We start from the raw sequence: 15,055 nt of genomic DNA, 5'->3' as shown, positions 1-15,055 counted from the left end.
CAGCTTGGATATAAGGTTTTGTGGCTTGCTTACAAAATTATTAATGATCCTTGCAGCTGGATCTTTGCATTTTTTTATTAGAAAATTCAATTCTATTCCTGTTTTCCTGTGGCTGGGGGTGTGTGGTCTAGTCTGTTGTTGTGTGTGTTAGGCCAGATTCTGCACACTGTATTAGCTGGCTTCTAACTGCTTGCTTTTTCCTGATAATGGAGTTAGTAACAGAGAATCAACAGTTGCTGTGTGGTTAAGCTGGAATAAGTGTGAATGGATATTACCCATTCCTGCCTTGGCTAGTGGCCATGAAAAATGTGGTCAGTCGGTCAAACTCGGTCAGTCGCCGAGGAGATCAGCTCCAGTGAAGGTCAGGCCTCACTGGGGAAGGGGATGGCGGCGGATCGGGCTGGCAAAGGGCTCTTCTGAGGGCTCTTGTAGCCGGGAAAAGCGGCTGGCGCGTGCTGGTGCCGGAGCCGGCAGCTCGGGGGCGGGCTGCTGACGCGGCAGGGGCGGAGCCAGCGTCACCCGCGGCAGTTCTAAACGGGCTGCTCAGGAGCGCAGCGGCCACGCGGGCAGCTGGTGGGCGTCACCCCGGGCGTCACCGAGGTGAGAGTGGGCAAACAGGGCGCAGCTCTTCTGACGGTAAGTTACTAAAAAACTCTTTACCCGGCCAGAACGTCATGGTAAGAACTCGGCAGAAAACCATGGCTTTCCTGAGCTCTACACCGAGCAGCTCTGAGGTGGCCACCCAGACAGAGCTAGCGTGGCAACATGCTGCCACCCAGGGGTCGGGCTGTAGGGAGTGCCCTTCTCTTGCGCCGGTGTTGAATAGTGGCGGTGAGCAGGCCTGTGGGCGGTGTGCCCAAGTAGAGGAACTCCTTCAGCTAGTGATGGAGCTCCGTGAGGAGGTAAGCCGCTTAAGAAGTCTAAGGGAAAGTGAACAGGAGATAGATAACTGGAGTCACACTCTGTCTTCCCTGAGAGAAGCACCCCAGGGAGACCGAGCTCCGCATACAATGAACCCCACACCCTCTAGCATTGTGTCTGAATGTGGAGATTCAGAAGACAGGGGCCAGTGGCAACAAGTCCCCACTCGTCGTGGCAGGCGTGCCTCCCAGGTAACCCCCACGCCATCCCAGGTGCTGTTACAGAACAGATATGATGCCCTTGAAAGGGAAGAGGAGGATGACAATAACTGTGGCTTGCCAAACATTGAGTTGCCACTGAAGCCAAGACAGATTACACCTCATATAACGACATCATCATTTAGGAAAGAAAGACGGGCCCTTGTAGTAGGGGACTCGATTCTGAAGGGAGTGGATGGTCCCATATGTAGACCGGACCCAATCTGTAGGGAGGTCTGCTGTCTTCCTGGGGCCAGGGATATCCGGAGGAAACTCCCTAGCCTAGTCAGGCCTACTGACTACTACCCTTTATTGATCTTTCAGTTAGGTAATGATGAAATTCTAGGAAGGAGCCTGAGGGCGATGAAGAGAGACTTCAGGGCCCTGGGACGGCTAGTTAGGGGATCAGGAGCACAAGTAGTGTTTGCTTCTATCCCAACAATTGCACAGATGGATGGGAAGATTAACAGGAAATATCAGCTGATCAATGCCTGGCTCAGAGACTGGTGTCGTCGGCAGGATTTTGGGTTCTTTGATCATGGGCTGCTTTTCAGGACACCAGGCCTTCTGGCAGCAGACGGAAAAAGCCTGTCTCAGAGGGGGAAAAGGGTCTTAGGGCAGGAGTTGGCGGGGCTCGTTGACAGGGCTTTAAACTAGGTTTGAAGGGGGATGGGGATAGATCCAAGGTTGCTAGCAAAAAGCCTGAAAGTGGGGTGCTGGCACTAGACTTGGAAAAGACAGGGGGCGTAACCGGGCTCCTTAGGAAGATGTCTGGGGATGGCAGAACTTCAGCTCCCTCCAGTAAAAAGGAGAAAGGACCAATAGCCCAGCTGAAGTGCTTATACACTAATGCACGTAGCATGGGCAACAAACAGGAGGAGCTGGAAGCCATTGTACACCAGGGTAATTATGATGTAGTTGCCATCACAGAAACATGGTGGGATGACTCGCATAGCTATAGTGCTGCCATGGATGGCTATAGACTCTTCAGGAAGGATAGGCAAGCGAGGAGAGGCGGGGGGGTGGCCCTGTATGTCAGGGAGTGTTATGAATGTCTTGAACTAAATGATGGTGATAATGAGATTGAGTGTTTATGGGTAAGGATCAGAGGGAAGGCTAACAAGGCAGATATTGTAGTAGGAGTCTGTTATAGACCGCCCAACCAGGATGAGGAGGCTGATGAAATATTCTATAAACGGCTGGGAGAAGTCTCAAGACCGCGAGCTCTAGTCCTCGTGGGAGACTTCAATTTGCCGGACATCTGCTGGGAATACGATACAGCAGGGAGGGAACAGTCTAGAAAGTTCCTGGAAGGTACTGGGGATAACTTCTTAACACAACTAGTGAAAGAGCCAACTAGGGAAGGTGCCCTGCTGGATCTGTTGTTTGTAAACAGGGAAGGTCTTGTGAGGGGTGTGATGGTCGGAGGCCGTCTTGGCAACAGTGACCATGAAATGATAGAGTTCTCAATTCTGGGAGAAGCAAGGAAGGGGGTCAGCAGAACTGCCACCTTGGACTTCCGGAAAGAGGACTTTGGGCTCTTCAGGAGCCTGGTTGACAAAGTCCCCTGGGAGGCAGTCCTCCAGGGCAAAGGAGCCCAGGAAGCCTGGATGTCTTTCAAGACGGAAGTCCTAAAGGCGCAGGAGCAGGCTGTCCCCGTGTGCCGTAAGACAAGCCGTCGGGGAAAAAGACCGGCCTGGCTAAGCAGGGAGCTAGTGTTGCAGCTTAGGGAAAAAAAGAGGATATACGGCCTTTGGAAGGAAGGGCAGGCCACCCAGGAGGATTACAAAGAGGTAGTAAAGCGATGTAGGGAAAAAATCAGAAGGGCCAAAGCTCAGCTAGAGCTAAACCTGGCTTCTGTTGTCAAGGACAACAAAAAAAGTTTCTATAAATATATTAGCGATAAAAAGAGGACCAAGGATAATATCTGTCCTCTAGTAGATGGGGCTGGTAACGTAGTAACCAAGGATGAGGAAAAGGCTGAGGTACTTAATGCCGTCTTTGCCTCAGTCTTCAGCAGTAGGACCAGTTGTTCCTTGAATTCCCCGACCCCTGAGCTAGAATACAGGGATGGGGAGCAGAGTGAAGCCCCTGTAGTCCAAAGGGAAATGGTGAGGGACCTGCTTCAGCACCTGGAGGTGCACAAATCTCTGGGGCCAGATGGGATCCATCCAAGGGTGCTGAGGGAGCTGGCGGAAGTGCTCACCGGCCCACTGTGCATCATTTATGAACAGTCCTGGATAACCGGGGAGGTCCCAGCTGACTGGAGGTTGGCAAATGTGACGCCCATCCATAAGAAGGGCCGGAAGGAGGATCCAGGGAACTACAGGCCAGTCAGTCTGACATCGGTGCCTGGGAAGGTCATGGAGCAGATCATCCTCAGTGCCATCACACGGCACATGCAAGAGAACAGGGTGATCAGGCCCAGTCAGCATGGCTTTGTGAAAGGCAGGTCATGCCTGTCAAACCTGATCTCCTTCTATGACAAGGTGACCCACTTGGTGGATGAGGGAAAAGCTGTGGATGTTATCTACCTGGATTTTTGCAAGGCTTTTGACACCGTTTCCCATAGCATTCTCCTGGAGAAACTGGCTGCTCATGGCCTGGACAGGTATACTCTTCGTTGGGTAAAAAACTGGCTGGATGGCCGTGTCCAGAGAGTGGTGGTAAATGGAGTTAAATCCAGTTGGTGTCCAGTGACGAGTGGTGTCCCCCAGGGATCGGTGCTGGGGCCCGTTCTCTTTAATATCTTTATCAACGATCTGGATGAGGGGATCGAGTGCACCCTCAGTAAGTTCGCAGACGACACTAAACTAGGGGGGCGTGTTGATCTGCTTGAGGGTAGATTGGCTCTGCAGAGGGATCTGGACAGGCTGGACAGATGGGCTGAGGCCAATGGTATGAGGTTCAACAAGGCCAAGTGTCGGGTCCTGCACTTGGGTCACAACAACCCCATGCAGCGCTACAGACTGGGGGCGGAGTGGCTCGAAAGCTGCCTGGCAGAAAAGGACCTGGGGGTGTTGGTGGACAGCCGGCTGAGCATGAGCCAGCAGTGTGCCCAGGCAGCCAAGAAGGCCAACACCATCCTGGCCTGCATCAGGAATAGTGTGGTGAGCCGGACTAGGGAAGTAATCATCCCCCTGTACTCGGCACTGGTGAGGCCTCACCTCGAGTACTGTGTTCAGTTTTGGGCCCCTCACTACAAGAAGGACATTGAGGTGTTGGAGCGTGTCCAGAGAAGGCCTACAAAGCTGGTGAAGGGTCTGGAGGACAAACCTTATGAGGAACGACTGAGGGATCTGGGGTTGTTTAGCCTGGAGAAGAGGAGGCTGAGGGGAGACCTTATCACCCTCTACAACTACCTGAAAGGAGGTTTTAGAGAGATGGGAGCTGACCTCTTCTCCCTGGCGACAAGTGATAGGACAAGAGGAAATGGGTTCAAGTTATGTCAGGGCAGGTTTAGATTGGATATTAGGAAGCATTTTTTCACTGAAAGGGTTATTAAACATTGGAATAAGCTGCCCAAAGAGGTGGTGGATTCACCATCCCTGGAGGTGTTTAAGAAAAGGGTAGATGAGGTGCTTAGGGACATGGTTTAGGAGTGGTGGTGTTTTTATCAGGGTAGGTTAATGGTTGGACTTGATGATCTTAAAGGTCCCTTCCAACCTCACTGATTCTATGATTCTATGCTGTCTTAGCCATTGTGCAAGCAAACCTGTGACTTAATTTCTCAATGCTTGGGAAAAGTTTGAGTGGTATTAAGCCTTACTAGCAGTCAGGTAAGAAGCCAAGTTTCTATTTCTGTTATTGGATGGGGTGCTGGGGAAGAAGGTAAGAAGATGGTGAGAACCTGGAGAGTAAACTGTGCCTGGGACAACTAAATATTTTCTCTTGAAATTTAGGAAAGCCAGGCTTTGGAATTGATTTAGATGTATCTCTCTAACCAGCTTTATCTCTGCTCTGTTTTTCAGGGATCTGTAGGGGATGTCACAAATCCTTTCCCAGTGCCTTCTTTGACGAATGGTACCTCCAAGTCAAGGAGACCTCAACTCAACTTTGAAGAGTAAGTTGTTGTTTTACACCCCTTGTCTGTACTTTCTGAAGACACCAGGCAAGCCTGGCCCTGCAGCCGCCCTGGCTTCTGCTTCCTAATGAGCCCTTCTTTTGGGAGGAAAGAGAGAGGAAGAGATGTCTGAGACCTGCCCTGTACTGTCTTCTCATGCCTGGGACTTACTCCACCCCCCACAAAGCAAAGGTCTCATTACAACAGTTCTTGGCTTGAGGGAAGCTACTCTGGAAATTAGGTACTTTTTAACTCTGAGAGGTGTCTCATGCCTGCCAACAAGTGATGGGTTTTGATTTATGTGTTTCTTGGCAAGCGGCAAATTCCTCTGTGACAAGGTGCTGGGCAGGCAGCTGACTTTATCTTGAGAGGGCATGACTCACTCGTTAGTGTACAGGTGGCTGTGTGCCATTTGCACGGTGAATAGATTATCCCAGTGCACAGAAATGTGTGTCATGAATGAGACCCAAGACCTGTAGAAGCCTTGGTGACCGTATGTCTTGTAGGCAAATAGCTCGAATGCAAGCTCTCTTGGTCCAAGATGACAGTGTGGTACTGCAGAGTTCACTGTATGTTTCAATCAGAATGTGTTTGTGGTATTGTACTTGAGGAACGGCAGGAGATCACACAACTACTGTCTTTCCATGGGAGCAAAGAAGTAAACTTGGCCTCATAGTAACCTAACTTCTGGTGGATTTTTATTTCAAAATGTAAGTTTTCAATGTCATTCTAACATACATTTTTTAAGAAATCAATTAATTTTATCTGTGCGTTCAGCTGCTGCGTATTTCTGAACAGGCAGACAACATTCATTTAGTGATTATCATAATTGTAAGGTGTGTTTGATAAGACTGTAACAGGCTTACCAAAACACGATGTTTGGACTCATAGCATCCTATAGATCTGAAGGTAAAATTGATAATTATCCCCCCCTTTTTCTCTGCTTTCTGTTTTTCCACTCTCTGTCCCCAATTCAGACAGCATCCGACAGAATACTACATAGAAGAGGCCAAGAGGCTGAAGCACAAAGCTGATGCAATGGTAAGTCCTGGCCCTGTGCTAAAATGTTAACCTTCTCTTGCATTCGGACCAAATACCTGTGTGCATGTGAATAAGATTCGCTCGCTAACATTACTTCCATACTCGGAGTACGTTCAAGTTATATGTGGGGAGGCTGTCTTTATTTGCCAAATGTTCAGACATTTCCCTCTGTTGTAAAGACATCTAGGGAATATGCCTGGAGAACGGGATTTGGAATTGACATTGCCTGAGGTTAGCAGGCCTGTTTGCTTTGCAGAGCTATCCCGAAGTCCTCGGAAAATACAAGGAACAGTTAGTTTTAAGACAGTTTACTCTGAAACATCAGGATCCTGACAGTAATTGTGTTGCTGGCGAACAAGACTTGGAAGTGCCCTTTGTGGAATGTGACTGACTTTCTCCACTGTGTGCAGTTTAACAGTGTGTATGAATGAGCGCTTTTTTTTATTGCTAATTATGGCTCAGTCAGATAATGTACATTTGCTAATTGTCGTTTACTTGTGAAAACAAAGTGGGGGAATACTGCAGAGGAAAAGCCTCATCTGCCTCTCATGAGGCAGGCCTCCAAGACCAGAAAATAATATCCAAGAAAAGTGAAGATGGTGAATTACTGGAGGAAAACATTGAGCAAGAGGAAGAGATACAAATAGCCAGAGCACACAAAGCTGATGACTGGGCCCACATTAGGGCTACTGCTGAGAACCCTTTAATTATCTCCTGGAGGCCCGACTTGCATCTTTTTCTTTCTTGAAATCCTGCCTAACTAGGGAGAAAAAAGGAAATCAGGTACACTTGAGAGAAGTAGTTTTTGTCTTAGTCTAAAAATGAGAATTTTCTTCCCAATAGACCGACAAGACTGGAAGGGCCTTTCAGTACCTAGATGCTGCCCTCTCCTTCATTGAATATGGGATTGCCTTGGAATCAGATGCATCAGCACCAAAATCAGCTCACAGCCTATTCAGCGGCACCATAGATCTCATCAAGTAAGCGGTTTTCAAAGTGCGATGGTTAGGCAGCGTGTTTGGAGGGGAAGGGTTAGTTGCATTGCTTGTTTGCAACTGTGGCCAGTTTGGATTCCCACCATGGAGCAGAGTTCAGGTTGCTGTACAAGCACGAGAAAGACCATCCGGAGGCATCAGAGGCAAATCCTTTGAAGTGCTTCAGCATTGCTTATCAGAAGAAGTAGGCACCGTGTCCTCCTCAGCATTTGAGCCTTGCAGCTGAGGTACACCAGAGGATGCTGGTTATGACAATCAAGGCCATGAAGGAGTTTTTACTTTATACAGGTCTGAAGTTGCTTTTGCATGTGAGCTCAGTAGTATTTAAATTAAAAAAAAGCAAAGCAAAGATATAGCATGTGGAAGAACAGTTTGTGTCCCAAAGGTCTTGTAGCTTGATTGAAGGCAGACTTTGCTGGTTTCTCCCATGTGTCTTTCTACTAGTACACTTTATTGAGGTTTCTTTTAGCAACCTTCCCCATTTAGTTTCACAGCCATTGTAGATGCACGTAGATAATATGACGTATACAAGCAGCACAACCCAAGTAACCATGTATTGGGTAGAAAAGAGGCAGGTATCGGTTATTCATACCGAAATTACAGGTTATATGAGTGTTTTTGAGAGCTGATTTGACTTCTTGCCTTAGAGCTGAAACAGCTGTCAGTTTTTGGGGTTTTTTTTTTGTGGTAGACTTCAAACTTTTTAAATTACATTGTTTGCTTTGTGGTCTTGATGGACTGTATTTCCAAGATGCTGTTGTTGCTTTATTTTCATAAAGGAGACTTGCTTGTTTGTTGTTAGCCAAAAGAAACATTTCGACTAAGATGTCTGTCTTGTCCAGAAACAATTGAATTAATATTTCACCTTCAGTAGTAGGGGCACCTCTTCTGGGTCCCAGGCCTGTAAGTTAGCGTGTAATCACTGTAAGAGGAGAGTGGGTCGCATAAGGGGTCACATCTGTTCGTGCTGCGTGGAAAACAACGCATTCTGAGACAGTACTCTGCTCAAGATCATACAAAGCACTCAGTGCCAGGACTTAAGAAGTCAAGGCAGGTTTAGGTTTCATGACTTTTGGACTGATGTTAGAGATAACGGCATGCGCTGTTTTTTCATAAACAGCAGGACTTCAGAGCACTGATGGCTGACAAGATTCTGTTTTTTTTGTTTCCTTAGATTCATCATGACATTGAAATCCTTTACGGACTCCTCAGCATCTTCACATGAAAAAATCTTTGCCGTGTTTTGGTTTGTAACTGTTTTTCTCTGCCTTCCTATTCTGTGTTTAGACTCGATAGAGTGAAAGACCCATTACTTTCAGGGGCAAAGGAATGAGTTAAATGGGAATCAGAGTTCCACAAGGGAAAAAACCCACAGAATAAAAACCAGAATGAACTGGAACATCTCTAAAGTGAGCCACGTTATCACAAGGGACCACATGTGGAAGGCACAGGCTCTAAAATTTGATCTGCTGGTAACCTGAGAGCACACAAAGGCTTTCACCTAAGGTGAAAGAATGCAATTTGGCTGCCCATGTTTGAGCCATGTAACTGAAGCTGTCACTGAACATAGCTGAGGCACTTCTGGACAGGGGTTTAACGGGCCTGTTGCACCTATAAGAGGTCGGGCACCTGTTTGAATATAACAGCAGACATGGCCCGCCCTTGTTTTGTTTTGTGTTTTTTTTTTGCCTTGTGATTTTTTCACAGGGTCCTTTTTTAAGATGAGCAGGAGGAGGAGAAATTCTGAGCTTTCTTGACTTTGCAGTACAGCTGATGTGTGCCTGCCTCTGTCCCACAAGGCTGATGACTGCTGAGCAGGCAGCAGCGAGCATGAACACTGACGCTTGGGTGTGTTTCTGTTCACAGCATGCGCTGCCAGTCCATTCTGCACATGGCAATGTTTCGTTACAAAAAAGACACTGCAATCAAGTATTCCAGGATCCTGAATGACCACTTTAAGGTAGGGCACAGATATTACCAATCTGCCAGCTGAATGGCTGCGGCAGTTACTGATGTTGGCCGAATAGCCCAAATCTAACAAGAGTTCTGTTCCTTGCTGCAGAGTTCTTCCAGAGTAACACAAGCACCTTCTCCATGTGTTGCAAGGTAAGATTTAAAAATACATATGTTGTAATGCGTCTGTAAGGGTGTGAGTGAAAACAGTAGCCGGAATATTTGAGTTGCTAACTGCATTTGAGAGCGCCTCACCTCTCGCTCTTTCTTGCCACCTGAAATCACACTGTTAGGGGGCATGAGTACTTTTCTTCTCTCTCTCTCCTGTCTTTTCTCGTTGGAAAGGGGTTGTTTTTGTGTTATGAGGTCCAGAGTTACAGCATATCAAGAAGAGCAGTTCTCCACCAGATAAGCAGATCAGAGCAAGGAAGGTATCGTCACTATGCTGTTTCAAAGCCCCTGTTGTCATCTTTTTTCTGTTAGAGATCCCTTGAGACTTAATGGGATAGCATCCCCATCTCCCTGGCCACTGTCCAGTATGATTATGCCTTCGTCCTGGGGTAGCATAACTTTGAGGTGATACTTCAATATTTGTCTCTTTAGCTTAGTCACCAATTAAGAAAAAGAAACTAATTTTCTAATTTATGAGTTATTGAGCGTTTTGTCCTTTCTATGTATCTACAGCAGCGTTGCTGTGTCTGTGGCAGCAAAAGCAAAGGGCAAGCTGTCACATAACAGTGTTTCACCTGATGCCCTGCAGACTGGGCCTGTGTTTTTACGACAATGAGTAAGAAAGAGTTTTTCTGTGTGCTGTGGTAATTGCATTTGGCAGATAGCTACCTGGTTCCACGTCTGTCCCTTTTAAACTCTGCAGCTGAGAGAGGGTTGTTTGGTCTTTAATATCAATGCTGAAATTCCAGTTATTTTTCTGCTGCCTTGCACAATATAGTTTATTGGGAAGTAAATGGTCTCCCAAGAGCAGTGGTGGAAGCCCTTTCATACCAGGTACTAAAAGTTAAGTTGGTAGAAGTGGTGGGGGTGAAGTGATGTGACGAAGCCAGCCTGTGTCTGGAAGGCGGGCAGCTGACTGCATGTAGCTTCCCTACATCTATAAATAAGTGTGGGTAGGCGCACCTGGCTGCTTTGACTAGCTGTCAGAAAGCTCCAGCCTCTATAAGTGGTGAGCTTCAGCATGCCTGAAATGGAAGTCGTTAGAAAGAAAACACTCAGATAATCTGGTGAAGGCTTCCACAAATAGGTGTAGATTTTGGAAGGTATGGATGGCCCTTTCTGATGTCTGGTTCTGCATTTTCTTTTGTCAAGAGGAGTCCTTAGAGTTGCAAATCACTTCAAAAAACTTGGCCTTGCACTTGAAGGACAATTACTTGTTATGTTGCTGAACACATCTCAGTTTTCAATCCTCCGCTCCATACTGCAGGCCTGGATGATAGCGGATAGCTCCTGGCATAAGATAGTCTCGTGGCAAGGCTTTTAACTCTGAAGTTAAATGTTCACGAAGGTGTTTCTTTCTCCTGCAGAAGCACAGGCATGCCTTCTGCTCTTTCTCCAATGTCCTCTCCTGCCGGTTCTGTGAGTTCTCAGCCGGGATCGAATGCTAGCAACTGCAGTGGCAACAGCATTGGCTCTTCAATCACTGTCCCCTATAATATCCCAAGCATCACCTCTTCCTATGTCAACATCACTTCCTGTATCCTCTATGCGTATGATATTTGGGAACAGGCTGATGCACTGGCCAGGAAGAATAAGGGTAAGTTTTTGCCTTCTGGCTTTTCTGTCTTGTGTGTTGTGGTTATGTGTATGTTCTCGCTTAAATCCTAACACTCAATGGAGCAAACACCATACCTAAAGATCAAAGCATTAAATATGTTGAAATAGACAGCTATGGCATATTGGCAGGTTATTGGCAGAGATACTTGATGGTGATATATTGAGGAGTGTTCCAATTAAAAGATTGTCTTGGCATCCTCAAACGTCTAAGAGCTAAGGGATGAGCGTATCAAATGCAGGAAACCAGCCAACTTGCTTCATGGTAACACAAGAAGCGTAAGGGGTTTTTTGCTGTTTGTTTTTCCCTTTGGGGCGCAGAGCTTTTCTGAGTCGGTTCACTTTCTATAAAAACAGCTTTTTGGCCTGTAGCATTGTGTTTTAGTTTGTTTGTCAAACTTCCAGGTATTTTTGTCTTGAAAACGGTGAAACTGGCTTCTCTAACAGAGGATCTGAGCAGCACTTGAATTGGAGTCCTTGCTGGGCACGTGACCAGTATTTGCCGGTAGCATTTCCTAAAATTGCTGCTACTTTTTTTATTTTACAGTTTTGTTAATAAAAAAGTTGTATTGTCCTGTGGTACAAGCAGTGGTGAGTAAGCAAAAGCCCTAGAGTGGGTGCAGTTCTATAACCTGCCATCCCACGTGGCATTTGCAGTGTCATTTTTCATCAAACACAAAGTTTTGTGAGCTACTGTGGGCAAAGGGACGTATTGCCACGGTCTGTTGGCAAACTTGCAAAAGAAAGTAACCATGATGCGCCTGGCTGAATTGTTGGAAGGCTGTAAAAGTACTCATGCTAATGAGGCAGTTGCTGAAATTCAAAAGGCTTTGCAAGTCACCTTTGAATAAAGTAGCTCCAGTTGTTGGCTGTCTTCTGAGCAAATCTGTGCTCGCAGCAGCAATTCATGTGTAGTATTTTGGATTATGTCCTCAAAAGGCTGATAAAAGACTGTCACACAGAAGGCTCAGTGGATACTGCTGGTAAGCCAGAGGAATGAGTCATGGAGGAAGACCTGTAGGGGGGACAGCCTGAGCACAATCTTTCATCAATCAAGAGTAAATTCAAAACCTGCTCTGTGTTGCAGTAAATACTCTCAAGGGAGTGGATCTGTGCAGGAGAACAGTAAATACTCCTGTAGGCTTTGCATTTGCTGTCACTGTTCAGGACAGTGGAGGAGTTCCAGTTCTGATATTTGTTGATATTTGGTGTAATGTACAGGTTCTAAGAGGTACAGAGAGTGAGTACCTAAAACTATTGAAAAGGCCACATCCTTGATTCTTTTATGCAATTCATAGGGCTTAAGAAGAAGAAGAAAGAGCAGTGGCCTTCAGCTATCAAGTTCCCTTAAATGGAGAAGTTAGTGGAAAGCAGTTAGTTATAACTGATGTCCAAGGCACTTGTGCTGAAGTGCTTTCTGGCGGGTCCAAAACTAGGTGCTTCCAGTGCAGGACCCGGCTCCTCACTTCAGAGCAGTGCGTAATTCAGATCATGAGGCTGTAACACGTTGCCTTCTGGCCTCTGATGTTCCACAGCAATGACGAGCAGAGGTTGCATGTGTGCATGTAAAGTCACTCTCCTTTCACGTGGTGCTGTGGTCACAGATCAGATTAACTTCTGTTTGCTCAGGCAGGGAGTTTGGACTCCTCGTCTCTGCTTGCAGCTCTTCTGTTCCCCATGAAGGGAATGGATACCCATTTTGTAAACAAAAGAAGGAAAATCAGGGGAAATGCGTTTTCTGCTTCTGAATTGGAAAGTATTAGAAGGAAAGCGTTGTCTTCTCTGCTTCTGAAGAGTTCCTTGCACAGCCAAGCAGAAATTTTCAGCCTCCAGGTTCAATCTTTGTGTGTAAAAAAGTAGAGCTGAGAATGGCCAGGTTCTCAAAAGGTATCTGGCAAGACAATTGAGGCTGGAGGGACTGGGGTGAGCCCGTGTTGCTGGAAGGCAGGTCACGCAGCAATGTCTTGGAAAGGTGTGATAATTTCCTGTAACTCACTGTCACCTGCCGAGATGATTGCCAGCGCAGAGCAGGGCATTTAGCCTGCCAGCACCTCCCGGCAGGTTCAGATATGCTGCAAGATCCATTTTCTGCCTGTGCCGGAGGAGGAGCACGGTGCCTGAATTTGGTGGCAGGATAGGACTCTGTTAAATCTGCCTGATGTGCCCAGCTGTAAGCAACTCAAATCAGAGCTGTATAGCCTGCCAAGCTATACAAATTTTTAAACCTGCTCAATTGAGAAATCATGATGCCTTCGACGTTTGAGGATGGATGAAGGAGAGGGACCAGTCCAACGACAGCTGTGTGTGCTTCTGGGCATTGCTCAGAAAGACACTCGAATTTGGCCTGTTTAAAATCTGGGGGAAGCACACAGCACATGTGTGAACACCCAAACTTTTGCCCACCTACCATGGAGTCTCGACGTCCCTTTAAACCCAGCGGTTGAGGAGGCAGTTCAGTGTATGCAGGTGTGTGTGAGTACGTTTTCCTCTCATGTGCCCTGCCTCGTGTGCTTGGTATGCTTCCCAGCCTTCTAATGTTGCTGAGCTCTTTGCATTAATGCGTTTAATGGGACTTGCCGGCTGACAGTGTGCTGCTGTTGTCGCTCCTTGCTGCCCCCTTGCCTGTCAGACATGCCTGTTACGTGAAACCAACCACATGTTTTCTCTCTCCCTACCCTTTTTCCAGAGTTTTTTGCTGAACTCGGCACAGCGACGTGCGCTCTGGCACTGAACAGTAGCATGACTGAACTGGTACGCTACACTAGACAGGGTTTACAGTGGCTGAGACTGGAAACAAATACGCCTTAACTGGTGCTCCAGGTGGTTAAGTACCTTGAACTTTTTGCACTTTTGAAGCCTCAGAAACAGTCTGACTTGTTGAATCGTTGGATACAAAGCACCTGCAAGAGAAAATAAGTTAAGGTGGAATGGATCTGGTTACACTGGAAAAACTTTGAATGGTGTTTGTAGGGTAGCGCTTTGCTGCCTTGAAAAAGAAGAGATGGAGGAAAGCCTCGATGTTGATGGCACCTTCCTTTAAAACGACAAAGTGCAATAAATTGTCTGAATGGCTTGATGTATTGATGGTCTATAAACATTTCTATTACGAATAACCAGCAGGACAATAATCACACATGAAGAAGTGCCGACAAGAAGGAAATCTGCCTCCAGACGTTATTACGCAACATCCCACAGTCCACAACAGTTGTGTGCCCAGAAGACATGTCAGAGAAGTGTTTTTGCAAGCACGGATGCAATCTTTGGTGTCTTTGTTCCTCAGATGGCAAGTAGCAACCTCATCAGCACCGAACAGCATTATGTTACAGTAAAAACAGCAAATTGGTCTGCCTTGCCAGCTTTCCAACCTAACCCTCTTGCATTTGTCAACCAGCTGCTGTCCTGAGAATTGGGGGAAGCCACTGCCTTCAGCGCTGCAAGTTCACTTTTTAAGTCATTGCTGCTCTGGTCCTCCTCCTTGCCACACACTCGTGCACACACATGCCCTTAGCACTCGAGCTATGTTACTTAGGGTCTTGCTTGGTTTAAGGCTTGTAAGCCAAACACAGCTGGGGTGCCAAAATGACCAGGTATGGTTGGAAACAGCTCTACCCTTCTTCTGTGGTGGAGGGACATTGCTCACACTGAGGACTCCTTGTCCGGTTGCTTATTGTCGCTTCAATGGGTGGGGGTGGACAGCTGTACTGGGTCACCGTGGTTGCTTGGACATTGTTCTGAGTCTGAGAGGTTACACGGGGAGGAATCGCTTCTGTTTACGTGGCTGAATGTGGAACATAAGACAAATGTTGCGTTTGGATATTTGCCTGCAACCATTGCTGGTCTCGGTGAATATCTAAGAGCAGGATTTGGTACCAAAGTAGGGCATCCTTCATGTGGGAGATGACTCACTTGCTCTTTCTCAACCAAACTACAGCATGGGCCCAGCAACTTAGAAATCTGCAACTTAGACCACTGGGATCCTGCCTTAGTCTTCCCGCACCTTCAAGGGACTGTCCTTTTATGTTCACTTTATTAAAAGCCATAGTGCATTTCAGGGATAAGCTGTCCTAACCAGTGGAAGAAAGGTCCATGTCCTCCCCCTC

At 46.9% G+C, this 15,055-nt stretch overlaps 1 protein-coding gene across 1 annotated transcript in view; it reads left to right on the top strand.

Annotated features, from left to right (window-relative positions):
- Nucleotides 1-13,763, top strand: part of LOC309671259 (AF4/FMR2 family member 1-like) — a gene marked incomplete at both ends in the record, with an annotated part of 39,063 nt that extends 25,300 nt beyond the window's left edge. Inside the window, 8 exons of the mRNA XM_082482465.1 lie at nucleotides 5,090-5,181; nucleotides 6,159-6,222; nucleotides 7,066-7,202; nucleotides 8,392-8,463; nucleotides 9,084-9,177; nucleotides 9,280-9,323; nucleotides 10,709-10,938; nucleotides 13,642-13,763. Of these exons, the coding sequence (XP_082338591.1) occupies nucleotides 5,090-5,181; nucleotides 6,159-6,222; nucleotides 7,066-7,202; nucleotides 8,392-8,463; nucleotides 9,084-9,177; nucleotides 9,280-9,323; nucleotides 10,709-10,938; nucleotides 13,642-13,763 (855 nt within the window). The remainder of the gene's footprint in view (nucleotides 1-5,089; nucleotides 5,182-6,158; nucleotides 6,223-7,065; nucleotides 7,203-8,391; nucleotides 8,464-9,083; nucleotides 9,178-9,279; nucleotides 9,324-10,708; nucleotides 10,939-13,641) is intronic.
- Nucleotides 13,764-15,055: the final 1,292 nt, after the last annotated feature.

The sequence above is a fragment of the Vanellus vanellus genome (genome assembly GCF_965231255.1).
Source record: "Vanellus vanellus genome assembly, chromosome: 4".
Taxonomy (NCBI): Eukaryota; Metazoa; Chordata; class Aves; order Charadriiformes; family Charadriidae; genus Vanellus; species Vanellus vanellus.
The sequence above is the reverse complement of the archived record's forward strand: the minus strand, read 5'-3'. Positions and strand labels throughout refer to the sequence as shown.